The 15,425-nt window shown below is 39.9% G+C and overlaps 1 protein-coding gene across 10 annotated transcripts in view; it reads left to right on the forward strand.

Annotated features, from left to right (window-relative positions):
* NUMB (NUMB endocytic adaptor protein) overlaps positions 1 to 15,425 on the forward strand; it is a 92,938-nt gene that overhangs the window by 73,799 nt on the left and 3,714 nt on the right. For 4 of the 10 annotated variants that reach the window (XM_077180236.1, XM_077180237.1, XM_077180238.1 and 1 more), the window contains 6 exons: positions 1,224 to 1,301; positions 6,649 to 6,723; positions 8,612 to 8,752; positions 10,210 to 10,411; positions 12,566 to 12,868; positions 15,069 to 15,218. In XM_077180236.1, coding sequence (XP_077036351.1) covers positions 1,224 to 1,301; positions 6,649 to 6,723; positions 8,612 to 8,752; positions 10,210 to 10,411; positions 12,566 to 12,868; positions 15,069 to 15,218 — 949 coding nt within the window. The remainder of the gene's footprint in view (positions 1 to 1,223; positions 1,302 to 6,648; positions 6,724 to 8,611; positions 8,753 to 10,209; positions 10,412 to 12,565; positions 12,869 to 15,068; positions 15,219 to 15,425) is intronic. The other 6 variants (XM_077180245.1, XM_077180241.1, XM_077180240.1 and 3 more) reach the window with 5 other exon arrangements.

The raw sequence follows: 15,425 nt of genomic DNA on the forward strand, positions 1-15,425 counted from the left end.
TAGCTTTGAGTTAAATATAACCTTGTTTATCAATCAATTCTTCAGACACTGCCTCAGGGTATTTGTGGCAATACTTTAATACAGTAGTATCAGTGATGAACAGGTTGGAATTGCACAGTGTAAACGTGAGGTCAGGGGCTGTCACAGAGACACTCCCTGTCTCTTCTGCAATTCTCCACCTCCTCCTCACTACTGCTATACCAGAGCTTTCTTAAGAGGGAAGTAATCTGGAAAGACAGCAGGAGCAGCTCTGGGCTTCACGCCGGCTTCCCTCACATGCAGAGCAACATGTGGCTGTGCTCGCAGAGCAGCAGGCCTGGTGAAGTGTCCTCTCATGTAGTTTACTTTCCACAGTCGGGTAACAAAATAAAGTTAGTAAACTAAACTGCATGCAAATATGCTTAAAATTGTGTGCTGGCTTTTTCTTAATGTGAATTGGGCAATCGGTATAATTGCTTTCCTGAAGAAATTTAGGAAATTGTAGTTCAGCCTTTGGTATCTTTGCCCTTGCCTAACTGTCTCTGCCTGCCTGAGCTGGTTTTAAAGGCTGTTCAACCTATCAATTCAGAGTTGTAGAATGAATAACTAGTATTTGTATAACTATTGCATAAAGCCTTGGAAGGCTTTAGAGAAAGAGGTCTCATTTGTATTTGAGTTCTACCACAAGGTTGCTGTGAAATTCCTTGCTTTTCAGAGAAGACTGCATAAGATGTGAAGCATAAGAGTAGCATGTACGCCAGAGCAATAAACAAATGGAATAAAATGCAGCAGTACTTACCCCTGCTTTATATCAGCCATACATGCTTCTCCAACATACAGAACATTAGCTTTGGGGAAGAGTGATCAATACAGAGCAAATTAGCCTGCAATTCTGGAGTTAGAACCTTGCATTTCACAAGAGCCTGTGCAGTATTTTACTTGTTTAACCACCATGTCTGCTGCCAAGTTTGGTTTATAACCTAACCAAAAGGGACTAAACAAGGGAGAGTGAAAATAAAGTAACCACTTTGCATGAAATTGGGGCTGAGGTTTTCTTCTTTCCACCAATTTCAGGGCAGTAGCTTGTTAGAACTGTGTGTGTGCCCTTTGATCTGCATTTTCATAGGATTATTTTCACGTTTGCCTGTCGCACCTTCTCATGGATAACTCTTAAAACCCCTTCCTTTCCCTCCAAACCCTATTCTTGTGTGTGCTTGTTGGTTTGAAACCCTGGGACATTTTAGCTACCTACAGTAATAGCGCTCGACTTGTCCCCCCTGTTCCTCCAGGAAAGGAAGTTCTTCAAAGGCTTCTTTGGAAAAGTAAGTTTAATGCGTTGTTTGTGCTTGCACTATAAGGAGTTACATCCCTGGTATAGCACTGCCATAAAATCAGGGTGTTGAGAGTGCCTTAATCCATTTCAGAATATTTGCTTCTAAAACAGGCTTGGAAATATTTTGATCAAAGAATGTGGTTTCAAAAGTAATCTGAAGCAGAAACTTAGATATCTGTGGACTGTATCAGAAATCCAGGGTTCTGAAGTGATTTGGCATTCCTGAATAAAAAATTAAAATCTTATCCCTTAAACTTGTGCCAACCTGCATCACTTGGGCAAATACCTACAGAACATTTGAGGTCTGTGCTGTGTAAGTGCTTCATGCCCAGCTGCCTGGCAGCATGAGTTGATACCCAAATGTTAGCACTGGGAGAAAGCAGTGTGCCATCTCTTAAACCTTCCTTTTTTGAGCACTGTCCCAATTCAAAGGCATATGAAGATGAGATCAGGCGTTCACTTACTATGTTTTCCTAATTTCAGCTCAGAAAAATCTCCAGTTTCTGTTATTGCTCTTGTTTTCACAAGGACAATGTCTTAGATAAGAAGGGGGAAGCAGCTCTGTCCTTATTCAGAATGTGCTGCGTTGGTGGCTGGGTGGTTTTGTTCTTTTACCTCTCATCTGTTTCCTACCTCTGTGTTTAAAATTCCTGTAAAACCTTTTAATCCAGATTTCGTATGGAGTTAATCTAAGATAATGGCTTCTGAAGTATCTTGTTATAAAATGTAACTTTGCTTAAATAGAAATGAACAGGTTTGTAATGTTCATATACATGCTGAAGTCTTTTGAAGCAGATTATTCTCTGGTCATGAATTGGTTTGGGCTTTACTTGGGGAGTAAGTAAGGTTTTTTCAGCTGATCCTTTTTCACCATTCACTCAGGTAGTGATAGATGTCACGCAGGGACATCTGTTTCTCCAGTTGTGGTCTCTATCTATGATGTAGGAGAGCACACATCTAAAGTGTAGTGGTGGTGGTGGTGGTGAGGGGCTAAAATACAGAAGATGGCAGATCTGTCAGATTAATGAGAACAGTCCTGTGTGCAAATCAAATCCTAGAGCTGGAATCTAGAAATACCAAACACAAAGTGCTAAATTGGAAAAAAACAGAAAGCCCCCGCCTCAACCTGATTAGGTATGTTAGTTTTCTCTCTGCTTGTTGGTACTAACTTACATTAGGGTACATAAGAAAGCAAAGATGTAAAAGGAAAGGTATTTGCATAGCACTTAGGTAAAAATCTTTCTTTGGCTTTTTAAATTATTAAATATGCCATCTTCCCTATTACATCTTGGTTGATATTTAATGACGTCTGGTACTTCACCACCAGCATTTTAGATTTCCTTTCTCTTGTATTATAATATTTTGACAAAGAAGGACCTACTTATACTTCAGCCTGTGAATTTCATTAATTAGCACTGAAACCACTTAAATCCATAGTGTTTAGATATCCCCACAGAAGCAGTGGGGCAGTACCTTTATTACAGCTTTGGCCTACAACAGGAGCCCACATCTAGGGAAATCTGCAGAAAAAGGGACAGCTGTTCTCTTATTAATAATTGAGAAATACTAATAACTCTAATATCTTTTGGCTGTCTCATCTATAATTTCTCCCCAAGTGCCTTGCATTGGGATTAATACAATATTCCAAACTGCCGAGCTATTTAAAACACACCAGCAGCTTTCAGAAAGTCAGTCTAGACATGTCTGCCACTTTCCCTGTCCATATTTTTCTCCTTGTAAAATGTAAATATGATGGATTGGTTTCTGGAAATATTCAAGTGGTTAGTATTGAAAATGCTTTTTTAAAATTTTAAATAAAAATGAAATGTCTGTTGATAGCTCCCGGATAGGCTTTTGTGCTTATCAAATAAGCTGCTTTTTAGGCAGCTCCTTTTAAAACTCAAACTTTTCTGTTGTAAATGGGTATTGATGATCTTTGTCACGTTTTGCCTCTACGGAGCGTGTGTATGTCTCATCACACAATGTTTTATACAGAGTCTCAAATGAAGAGTTTTCTTTATATATACCTCAGGCTCCAGATATATCTTAGAGCCGTGTCAAAGTCCCAGGATAGGATAAAATATAATAGGCAGAAAAACTAGAAACAAAGTTAAAGTATTTTAACAATGTGTTATTGGGCAACTTCTGTTCTGACATCCTTAATACTTTGTTTTCCACCTTATAGTAGAGCAAGGTATCAAAGTAACTCCTTTTTGCTGGGTTGATGCCCATCTCTAGGGCACTGCCAGTTTGTCAGTGGGGTTTCTGTCATGCCTGGCCTGCCATGGACCTGCTTTGTTCTCCAGCCTCGTTGTGTGTTAGGATAAGTGCCCATCTGCCCTCCTGGAGACCTCTGAGGACTCTGAAATGAGTCCAGATAATGACTCTCATGCTGGAGCAGATAACTGACCTTCCCAGAAGGGCTGAGCAGTGAGGTTTCTAGGAGTGCTGACTCAGCACTGGCAAATCAGGCTCCCAGGAGTCGATGCCAGATGTGGCTCTCCTCAGGCAGTGGTGTCATCTAAAAGCTGTAGAATATAAAGACAAGTTACAGATCTGGATGTCTAGATGAGTCCCTTGGTAGCAACATTTCAGAGCATCCTGTTCCAGTGGATATTGGCCACTTGCTTTAGACAGTTCTGTTTGGAATTGCCTGTACCTCCCAGGATTTGTTACACAAGCTGTGATCCTGTGTTGGAGTTCACTTCCCATGCAGTATCTTGCAGCTGCTCTGATCTTTGTCCATTATGTGCCAATAGTGCAACGCTCCTATCTGCTCTGTAATCACAGTTTACTTGGCATATCCCACCCAGATGGAGTAGTACTTTGATTTGTATGTCCAATAGGAACTGGATTGGAGGAGTATGTCCCTTTATACATCACTGGTAGGCACAGATAAGCTGAGAATTCAGAAAATGTAAAAATCACTCATTGTCCAGCAGTAGTAGCAGTGGGTTTGGGGTATAGACTCTAAGGATAAGCCCTTTCAAAGCACTGCATCCACCATAAATATAGAAGAAGGAATTGGGAGATTAAAGTGAGTTTGCTACACTAAGAAAAAAAGAAAACTCTTTGGTTATCTTGCATGTGGAACCAAATGTTTCAGTGGGAAAAGGGGCGTAGGAAGCTCTTCAGCCTTCTCATTTTATTCTGAGAAACATGAAGTTCATGTGTTAACTATTTCTAAATCCTCATTTGGTAAAATAGCAAGTGAGGAGTAGCTCTGCTGAAGATGAGCATTGCTTTATGAAGTACCCAGCTCAGTTAAACTTGGCTTTAATACAAACTCCAGGAATTGTCCACAGTTTCTGTAGGGACAAGGTTTTTATTGTTTGCTGGGGAAATATGTCTATCTCTTAATCTAATGATGGCAGTCTAAACAAAACAGTTACCTGCAGGCATTATCCTCTCTTCATTGCTTGTATTTGCTTGAAATAAAGATTTTTAAGACTTATGGCTTACAAACAACCAATACTCTTTTTAAAACAGTTCGAGGAGACAGACCATTTGGTTTGGAATTAATAGGGACTTTCAGGCTGTGGAAGCTAGCTGAGCATTGAAAATACAGACTATATTTTGTGGGTATTGATACTGCCTTTTTAAACAAAATATTAGAAGTGCCTTTTATATGCTGCAATATTTTCTAACATATATGATGGTAAATTTAAGTGTATCTTCTGTTATGAGTTGCACTCTTTCTGTTAGGCATTCCAGAATCTAAATTAAACATTCTCTGGGGTATCCAACAAGTTGGATGGTCATTTAGAAACTTGCTTCTGCAAGCACTTCTCTGTAGCTTGCTTTCATGCTGTGCTTATTTTCTCTCTTTTTTTCTTTAAATGCTCTTCTGTGCAAGTCAGTGCCATTCTCTGTTCCTACCAAGCTTTTTGAAAATGCTCAGGATGTCATTGCTGCTTCCGAAATTGGGACAGATAGTTCCTCCCCAAAAAACAAACAGAAGTTCTGCCAGCACCTTTTTGTTCACACTTGCTGCTTTCTCTGAGAATGAAACCAATGTGATATAATTGGAGAGTTTTCACTCCAAGATATTTCATTCTTACAGTGTTAAAATTGGTATTGTAGACTTGGAACATGCAGTAGCTTATGCCACAATGTATTCTTGTTCCATTACTTGCTGTAAGAATATAAAGTATATGCATCTGCAATAAACTATTAAAAAATTATAAAATAGTTTCAATTCTAGTTTGAAGCCACTAGCTGAAATCCCTTCATATTTTTTTCCCCCCCTGTTGCTTTCTTCACTCCCTGCAGTGGTTTTCTGGTGGGTGCCATTAGCAGCCACAAACTGTGTAAACCCAGTGCTTCAAAACGCATAAAGAGAGTATTTTAATAACTGGCTAAAATAGGGGGATTGTGAATTAAAGTGACAGGCTAAAAGAAACTGTATTAGTTTTCTAGTAGTAGTTCTCTGTAACAACCAGTAAAATTACGTTGACCTATTTTCTTTTCAATGAATTAGCTTCAGAAGAATATTGTGTTTGTACTGTTTTCTGTAACTTTCCCTTGAAAAGTAAACAGCCTGGAAAGAATCTGTAGTTTAAATGGCTCCTGAAGCCTTCCTGTGTTTCCCACTTTTACTCAGCCTCAGCTTGCAGCAGCTGAAAGTTCCCACAGTCAGGTTTTGGATAGGAGCCAGACCACTCTCCGCTGCACCCGCCTGCCACACACCACTGCTTTTCCAGATACACACCCAAGGGTTAAGAAATCCTATTTTTATACCTCTTTCCCAAGATAAGACATTTAGGTCTTAATAAATTAGTGAAACATATTTGGGTGATTGATCTTAGCATTAAGCTTATGAGCTTAATAAGCTACACAGTAACTGATGATTTTGGGGTGCTTTTAACACTGGTTTAAGGTGATGCCATGATTCTGCCATGGGACTGTTGGGGCAGAGGGTAGGGCTGGTGGAAATATCAGGTAAGAATTTTCCTATATTTAAACTTGTGCTGAAGAAGCTACCTGTGGTGTAACTCCTTATGAATGAGTGTCTTCTGACTCTAGTGGAATTCTTCACCCACTTGGTCAGTCTTGAATTCTTTACTGTCAGTGGATGTACACCTTATTTCTGCCTCACCTGTCCTGTGCCCTCTCCCCATCCCCACGACGTGCTGTTTCTGAAATACTGGCTTTGGCTTGGTTCTCTTAATGTTTTGCAACTTGGATTGAGCTTTGGGCACCCTACTGACCATGGACTTCATCTACACTTAATGTTATAGTTCTTGAAGAGGGGAAGCGGGAGGCAATTGGCTGTTGGCATAAAACTGTTTTCTTTTCTTTTCTTTCCCTTTTTTTTTTTTTTTTTTTCTTGAAAGTCTGGGAAGAAAGCCGTCAAAGCAGTCCTGTGGGTTTCAGCGGATGGACTCCGAGTTGTAGATGAGAAAACAAAGGTTAGATTTCCCTGGGCAAAAGTTTAAATCTCTATAATACTGTATGTGCTAAATCTTTAAATGGACAGCAATCTTGATTACTGCAAATGTTGGTATTTGAAAGGAAGACTGAAGTGCGTAGTTTAGTTTAATAATTTCTTGTTTTGTAAACATATGTACACCTGCTAATTTTTTTCCCAGTTAATTCCACACTACTCTCAAGACACATTTTGTAAAATGTGGCAGGTGTAGCACAAGCTTGAAATATTTTTTGTTGCATCTACTGCAACAAGCATTGGTTTTCCTGATAAGTTCTGTTGGCAGTGTACTTGAAGAATCCCTGAACTTCGTTCTGCACCATTGCAAAAGGTTGCAATAGTAATGCATAAGCAAATTCTCATATATATTTCAATCAATGTCATTTTCAGTGCATCCAAATCCTAGAATGGATCTGAATGAACAAGAGCTTCCAAAAATGCAATGAAGAGAGTAAATTAAATAGGGAGATTGTAGCTTCAGACTCAAACTAAATAGTAACTGCATATATCAAATTGAATAATCTTTAATATTGAAAATGTTGGTCTGAAGTGGAAAACTAATATATTTGTGGCATGATTCTAGATTGTTTTACATTTTTATTGTGAAATTACAATTTTTTATTATGAATTAGCACGTGGTGTACCACCAAGGCGCATGTGTCCAAGTAAGAGCAAATGATTCTTGGTTTTATATAGATGTAGACAATTAGAAATAAGAGCTTTAAGCTTACAAGTGCACTAGAATTTTAAAAGATGGCATGGCTATGAGAACAGTTTTAACTCTTGTCAGTGTGAAATAGTTTGTTTTATGTTCATATTAATTGACACTTACTTTGGTCAACCTAAAAGATGATTTCTCCGAGCCAACACTGACAAACAGATGTAATTCATATCCCTCTGGAGCGCAACTGCCTGTCAGATATCTGCTTGTGGTTAGACTTCTCCAGGGGTGCTGCAGTGGTATGGCTCATCAGAGCTAAAGTTGCTGCCTCTAAAGAATTCACTTTCTAATACAAACATACTGATGTGAATAAATTCAGTCTACTGATTGCCTCATGTAAAAGTAATAATACATGTATTATTTTTAGAAATGTTGTTGCATATATGTAATATTTTCAAATTGATTTTTAATAAGTTGTGCGGACTCTGGAGGTAATTAAAAGTAAAGGATTTAAAAAGAAAATAAACTATTGCCTCCTGGTGGTTGAATTCATCAGCAGAGGTGCCAAGTACTAGTCACCAAGCAAATGAAATAATTTGGAAAAAAATACTAAAAACCTAGTTTTTGATGAGGATGACATAATCTTTAACTGTACTGTCTCCTTTTTAGAAATACTTCTCCCATCTATGGGATTAAATAGGGAGCATTTGGTGCTACCGGTGCTGCTGGTGCTTTCTCTTGCATCCCTGCTTAGCTGACTGGGAGAGGAGTTTTGCTCTTTGTGTAGCAGCTGCAAGACTTTTCACTCTTGCAGACCTCTCCCCCAGGTTTCAGCATTGTGTTTTAATGGCAGTGAAGACTTTCTGGTTACAAGACTATGGAGCTGCTATGAAAATAAAATAACATGCGCCTCCATAGTCTAGAAGAGAGGTCATAGGAATTCACTGGGTCCCTAAATTCTTCAGTGGTGTCTTAGCACACTTCTCCCAAAGATGGGTGGTGGAGAATGTCATCTCTTCTTTTTGTTTTGTACTGGGAACAGATTTTGAATGACAACTGATGACAAATAATTACAGCCTCATCGGGTTATTCCCTTTTTAGTATAACTCATTTTTGTGCAGTTACACCTGACAATGACTTGAGTTCAAGTGTTTGGCGCTGTATTTCCTCACATTTCTTGTATGGTGGGGGGGGGATTTTTTCCCTCTAGGATCTTATAGTTGATCAGACAATAGAGAAGGTTTCTTTCTGCGCACCAGACAGGAACTTTGACCGGGCGTTCTCATACATCTGCCGAGATGGCACAACGAGGCGCTGGATCTGCCACTGCTTTATGGCTGTGAAGGACACGGTGAGTTCAGGATGGTCTGTGGCCAGCTCTCCCAGCTCTTAGCTAGAAATAAAGGGCAGAAAATGTGACTACCTGGAACAGTGCCGTATGTTGTGACTCCAACTGAGATATTACTTAGTCCTTGTAAATTATTTTAATTCTAATTCCCTGCATCTGAAATATTTGCCATCCCTCTGTCATGCCATCTTATGGAGAAAAGTGCTGCTCAGCCTGTGTGTAAAAGGAGTGCAGTCAGCCTCAGATAATCTCCAGCAGAAGGGAACTACTCTTCTAAGAATAGACAGAAAATTTTCTCATTTGAAAATGTTTACAGCCAAAAACTGAAACAGCAATGACAGTTTTTTCCAGGATAAAATCATAGTGAGTAAATACAGACTAGTTGTGAATGCAGTGTCTTGTACATGAGTGTTATCTTGAATGAAAAGTCATCTGAATGTTAAGAGATGGAGCTAAACTGAATTAAATTAGCATTCTATTTGCTTCTGAGTGACAACAATATTTTGAGTAGGTTTAAAATCAGTTTCTTGCTGTGTAGACTTAGATAAGTTATTTAACTCCCTGATTTTTCTTCTCTCTGCTGTTTGTTGAATCCTGCCTATATTGTACAAAGTGCTTGAAACCTCATGCAAATTCACTGCGTGAACTCCCCAGAGCTGCATGTTCAGAGCAATGGTGCTTGATAATTTATCATCTTTCTTTAGACAATGAAGTCAGAAATTCCCAGTAAAACTTATGTTAGAGCTGGAACATTTCTGTTTTCATCTGTGAATAACAGGTCAATTCACTTACTGATGATGACAGATGAGTTGAGCTACTGGTAGCAATAGTGCCTCTGATTCAGCTGTGGCAGCTGTATCAGCTGGGTTGCTGGACTTCCTCAGACTTGAATTTCCTTTTTTACAGTTATTGGATAGTGGATTCTTTTGACCTGGTGAATAATAGAAGTGCTTTTCATTAGGCACTCCTAAATCTAACATGTGCACTTGGTCAGGACTATTAAGAGGTGTGAGTAGTCGCCACTGTACTTTTAACTTTCACAGCTGCAAGAGCAGAGTCTCCCTGAGCCCCCTCTGTAAACTTTCTCCAATTATAGCACTTACCTGTGCTTTAGGACTTACACCTTAAGACAGCTTCATGAGAGTTTCTGTGTGCACAGATGTATCTAGAGGCAAGGGATAGGTGCAGGCGCGTTATTGCACCGGCATCTTAGTAGCAGAAGTTTGAACTAAACAGATCGTGCAACAATCTCGTTCATTCCTGGGTGGCCTTCTTGAACATGGCTTGTGCATTAGTAGCTGGGAGTCTTTGTGTGCCAGGTTTAAGGCTGAAATACAATTAAAATAGTTTTCTTTAATGCCTTAATTAATTTGTTCTGTAAAGGCAGGTTTCAGTTTGTGATGCTTGAAGCACATGTGTGTTTCTGTTCAGTCACTGTGATGCAATGCTGTCTTTTGCAGGGGGAAAGGTTGAGTCACGCCGTGGGCTGTGCATTTGCAGCGTGCCTGGAGCGAAAGCAGAAGCGAGAGAAGGAGTGTGGAGTGACTGCCACCTTTGATGCCAGCAGAACCACATTCACTAGAGAGGGGTCATTCAGGGTCACTACAGCTACTGAACAAGCAGAGAGAGAGGAAATTATGAGACAGATGCCGGATGCTAAAGGTACGGGATGCAATTTAAACAATCATCTGCAGTGAGCAGAGCCAGCACTAAGGCTCTGCGAGGATTGAAGCTGAGCAATGTCCTTACAGCATTCCCTCTCTTGAACCTTAATATGTTCTAATCATATTCCCAGACCATTGTCAGCTCACAAGATGGAAAATGTTCCCAGACTCACTCAGTATTTTCCCACGTCTTCTAGAAAAGGTGCAGGTGGCTTCAAATGTGAAAGCTGCTTCTGCTTTGTTTTGTCAGGCTGCTTTATGGCAGAGAACACGGTAGGTACCATACTAAAAGTCCTTATTAGGAAATTGTTTAAAAAATACAACAAGCTTGCCAGACACAAAGTAATCATTTATGCAGTCTAGTCCTTGTGGTAAATTAACCGAAAATTATATGCATTTTTCTTAGAAAAGAATGTATTTTTATCTTGATTTTTAAGGTAGGTTACAGAGTGTATGTACAGCTGTACTGCATGAGGGAAGAACAGATCAATTACAGAGTGCTTTCCAAAATAATCCAGAATATCCACTCCCTCCCCATAAAACACACAGGTGTTGGACTAATAATTACATTCAAAATTAGTGACTAACTGATTTGAGAGGAGATAAAGTGTTCTGAAATTAGGTGAAATTAGAACTTCTTACTCAAGTTTTATTACAGAGCCTGGAGTTCTACAGCTAACAAAAAATAAAGTATTATAAATACTGTTTATAACCTACTTCACAGTGAAGTCAGACTTTTGTTTCAGAGGATTTCACAGTTTTATGCTGCCTCTTGGTTGTAAAACTTTAATCTTGGTTTTCATCATCCATCTGCTTGTTTCCATACGTTTGTTTCAGAATGTGCTAAATGAAGCTTAAACACAAGGCCTTTGTTACTTGAGGGCATGAGTCAAAGTCTTGACTCAATGAAGGTGTGTGAAATCCTTTCCAAGAAAGACTGATTAGAAAAGTTTCACTTGAATGAGCAGCTGCAACTCATGGGTACTGAAGCTTACAAGACAACATAATTAGTTCCTCCTACTATTCCAGCTCCTCAGAAATCTCTAGTCTGACTCCTCTCTTTACCAGACTTCTAGTTATTCTGCTGATGTGTCAAAGAAAAAGTAATTGCTTTTTCTAAAATATTTGGAAAACAGTATAGGTAAAATGAGAGCTCATACCAGGATATTGTCCTTCTGTGTTGATGGAGCTGTGTTTGTTGCCCCCAAAGCCAATTCATTTATGAGTGAGATAGAGTTTTCCTAGAGGTGGAAAAATCTCCCCATTGCAAGTCTAATCACAAGTGTCATGATTTAAACAAATCTTAATCCTACATTTCTGCCATTAGGCCTGTCTGACAGGAGCATTGTGGTGCTGTGCAAAGCCCTGCAAAATGAAGCAGCTGACTTTAAGTTGGAGGATTTTCCACTGCAACTAACTCATGATTGAGTAATAACATTGCAGCTAAATTCAGTACAGGAGTGACACAGGAACTCCTTGCAAATGTGTTTGGTGTTAGAAAGGCCTGTCAGCTCAGAGGCTGAATCTATCTTGCATCACATTCCCCTCTATCTGTGATTTATTTCCTGGAGGAGCTGAGAGCTGCAGCCCAGCCTGTTAAGTGCTGGTGCTACCTTTGTCCTGCTAAAGCTTGTGCAGTGTGTTTAGCTGCTGCTGCTAATTCTGCAGGGCTGGGAGGGTGATTTTTAAAAGAGGATCCTGGAGCTGCATTCTGTTCTCTGCTGCTGCTAAGTTGTGCTGCTCTAAGTCACTTAATACAGTTGGTGGTAATATTTTGTCCATGGTTCTGTATGAGACAAAGTAAAGCTCTCAAATACATAGTATATTTTTCAGTCTTAACCATAAGTGAATTGCAAGTATTTCTGGAGCTGGGATCTCAGGAGCAGCTAGAAAGAATACAGATGTAAGGCCATTCTTTCTAGGAAGTGGCTTGCCTTAGAAAGCTGTGGGGCTTTGATATGTGTCAGGTGATGTGGTGAAGACAATGGAGGTATACAGAAATTGTGTTTCTGCTGTGCTATTAGAAACTCATTTGCAAGAGTACTAGTTATGCAAATTTCTGCAATTTCTCATTTCAAAACAAATGGGAATACAGGTAGGCAGCTGAACAGTACTTTGCTTTACTCTTCTAACCTCACCCTGTTTCCTCCAGCAGTTGAAACAGAAGTGAAAACAGTAGCACCAGGTGCTGCACCAAACAATACTGCCCCCTCTTCTGGCTCACCGACCTCTCCTACTGCTGAAGTTGCTGCCTCTCTGGATAAGGAAACGAGCAACCCCCACGCTATCCCGCGGCGGCACGCCCCCATAGAGCAGCTTGCCAGGCAGGGCTCTTTCAGGGGCTTCCCCGCCCTGAGCCAAAAGATGTCTCCTTTTAAACGCCAGTTGTCTTTGCGAATAAATGAGCTGCCTTCAACAGTGCAAAGAAAGACTGATTTCCCCATGAAAAACTCAGGTAAAACTAAATGGTTCCAGGGAAACATTGCCTTAAATCGTCTCTTTTCTTTCTTTCTTTTCTTTCTTTCTTTTCTTTCTTTCTTTCTTTTCTTTCTTTCTTTTCTTTCTTTCTTTTCTTTCTTTCTTTTCTTTCTTTCTTTTCTTTCTTTCCCTTCCTTCCTTCCTTCCTTCCTTCCTTCCTTCCTTCCTTCCTTCCTTCCTTCCTTCCTTCCTTCCTTCCTTCCTTCCTTCCTTCCTTCCTTCCTTCCTTCCTTCCTTCCTTCCTTCCTTCCTTCCTTCCTTCCTTCCTTCCTTCCTTCCTTCCTTCCTTCCTTCCTTCCTTCCTTCCTTCCTTCCTTCCTTCCTTCCTTCCTTCCTTCCTTCCTTCCTTCCTTCCTTCCTTCCTTCCTTCCTTCCTTCCTTCCTTCCTTCCTTCCTTCCTTCCTTCCTTCCTTCCTTCCTTCCTCTTCTCTTCTCTTCTCTTCTCTTCTCTTCTCTTTCTCTGTGGTTTCAAGTAACTCCTTATTTTCTAGTAAATCCTTCATCCTTCCTCGTGTTTATCATTTATCATGAACGAACATCACCATGTCAGAAAATTTCTGCTTTGGGAATAGGCAAGAATTTCAATTGTGGGGTTCACATGCAGAAAACAGTTCTAATTGCTATCTGAAGTGTTGGAGCACAGCTTGCAGCGTTCCAGGAATGGGTGTTGGTGAATCAGTAGCTTTGGCTCTTCCCTCTGAGTCACTGAACCAGTTCTTCCACTTACTGTCAGGGCATCCTGAGACACAAATCCCTTCAAGGCCTTAACCACTTGTCTTGGGATCATGTAATGCTCTTCTGTAGTCTGTCCTTCTGTCTGTCTGAATTCTTTTTGAGAGCAAAGAAATTGCTCTTCACATTTCATTAAGAGAATCTACCTGTTTAGGTGGTACAGCTGGCTGTATCAGTATTACGTGGTACAGTTTTCACATGATGATAGTGGGGTTTTCTAAACGTCGTCCTAACATAAACTCCTGGGATGCTCTTTATGTTGCATAATGTCCTGGAGTTCCCTTAGCTAGGTGTTATTCTTCAGGCCAGCTGTACTCTCAGTTGGCAACAGAGCTGGTTTTAGGGTTCTGAGCTTTGAAGTAAAAATTAGTGTGGCAAAGACAAACCCAACAAAAATACTTAGTCTGACTTCTTTCATAATCCTTGTTTAGTGACCTGTGCTTTAAGACCAGCACTGAGCCAATCAGTTTTACAGCAATAGTGCACTGCTCAGTAGTGATAGTCACTGAGCACAGCACAATCCCAATTTTTCATGATTCAGAACATTTCTGATGCATGTTCCCATATATGCCACTGCCAGTGCTGCTTACCGTCCCACTGCATGCACTGTGTTGGAATATCCCTCAAAGAATCAATTTTTGGGCATGCCTCCCCCTGAATTTTAGATCTGGTGCATGTTGTGTGCAGACATTTTATGTTTCTTACACTATTTTGTGCTTGATTATGCCTGCTCATGTCAGTTCTGTGCAATGACAGACTGATGATTGGTACTTTTGGAAAACACTGCCATTAGTAATAATGAGAACATCTGGTAAGCTGGCAGCTTTACTCCAGATGTTACATTATCCACATGATACTGATGCTTCATTTAAAACTGAGCATCCATTTTATCTGAGCATTCAGCTTTTGCTTTTATGATTCTAGCACAAGAACTGGGGATTTCAGCTACCACTGAACTGGAACAACCAACGCTAACTCTAGACTGAACTTGCCGCTGTGCATTACTGTCAGTACATTTAAAGTTCATCTAGTTTCTGTACAAGTATGTTGTTGGAACACTTAACTCTATAATAAGTATTTTCATTTCACAGAATGCCAAATCTTAGAGCCAAACCTTTGAGAAGTTTAGCACTTTAATACTGAAAGATTTAGATCTCTACTTAAACTGTAGGAAACCCTTTTTATTTTCTGATACCAGCATCCTTTAAATCTGGAACAGTGATCTCCTTGCCCTCTTGACTTAATCACAAAATACATTACTGTGGTGTTCTATTTCAGGCCAGATCTTCAACACTAATGTAAAAAAAAAAAGCTGTCATGCAAATCAGTAGCAAGAACATGTAGGACATAAGGGAACTAATTATATTTCAATTTCACATTGGTAGTTGTAAATTGTTTCTGTATCCTTTAAACTTTCAATTTAATGAATTCTGTTTACATTTTAGTCCCAGAGGTAGAAGGGGAAACAGACAGCATTAGTGCCCTGTGCTCTCAGATCACCAGTGCTTTCAGCACACCATCAGAGGATCCTTTCTCTTCGGCCCCCATGACAAAACCAGTGACAGTAGTTGCACCACAGTCTCCTGCCTTTCAAGGTTTGTGATTTCTTTGGGTGCTGGATGAGGCTTGAATGCACATAATGTTGCTTTCTAGTCACACATGGTCTTAATTTCTTGTGCAAGTCCTGTTACCAGTATTTTGGGTGAATGCATCCTGCTTTATTCATCTTGTCTGTTTAATTTTTCTGTGGTTTTGTTTTTAACAATAAGTTCATGCACCTACCAAACGATAGTTACCTCTAA

Source organism: Agelaius phoeniceus, chromosome 6, assembly GCF_051311805.1.
Source record: "Agelaius phoeniceus isolate bAgePho1 chromosome 6, bAgePho1.hap1, whole genome shotgun sequence".
NCBI lineage: Eukaryota > Metazoa > Chordata > Aves > Passeriformes > Icteridae > Agelaius > Agelaius phoeniceus.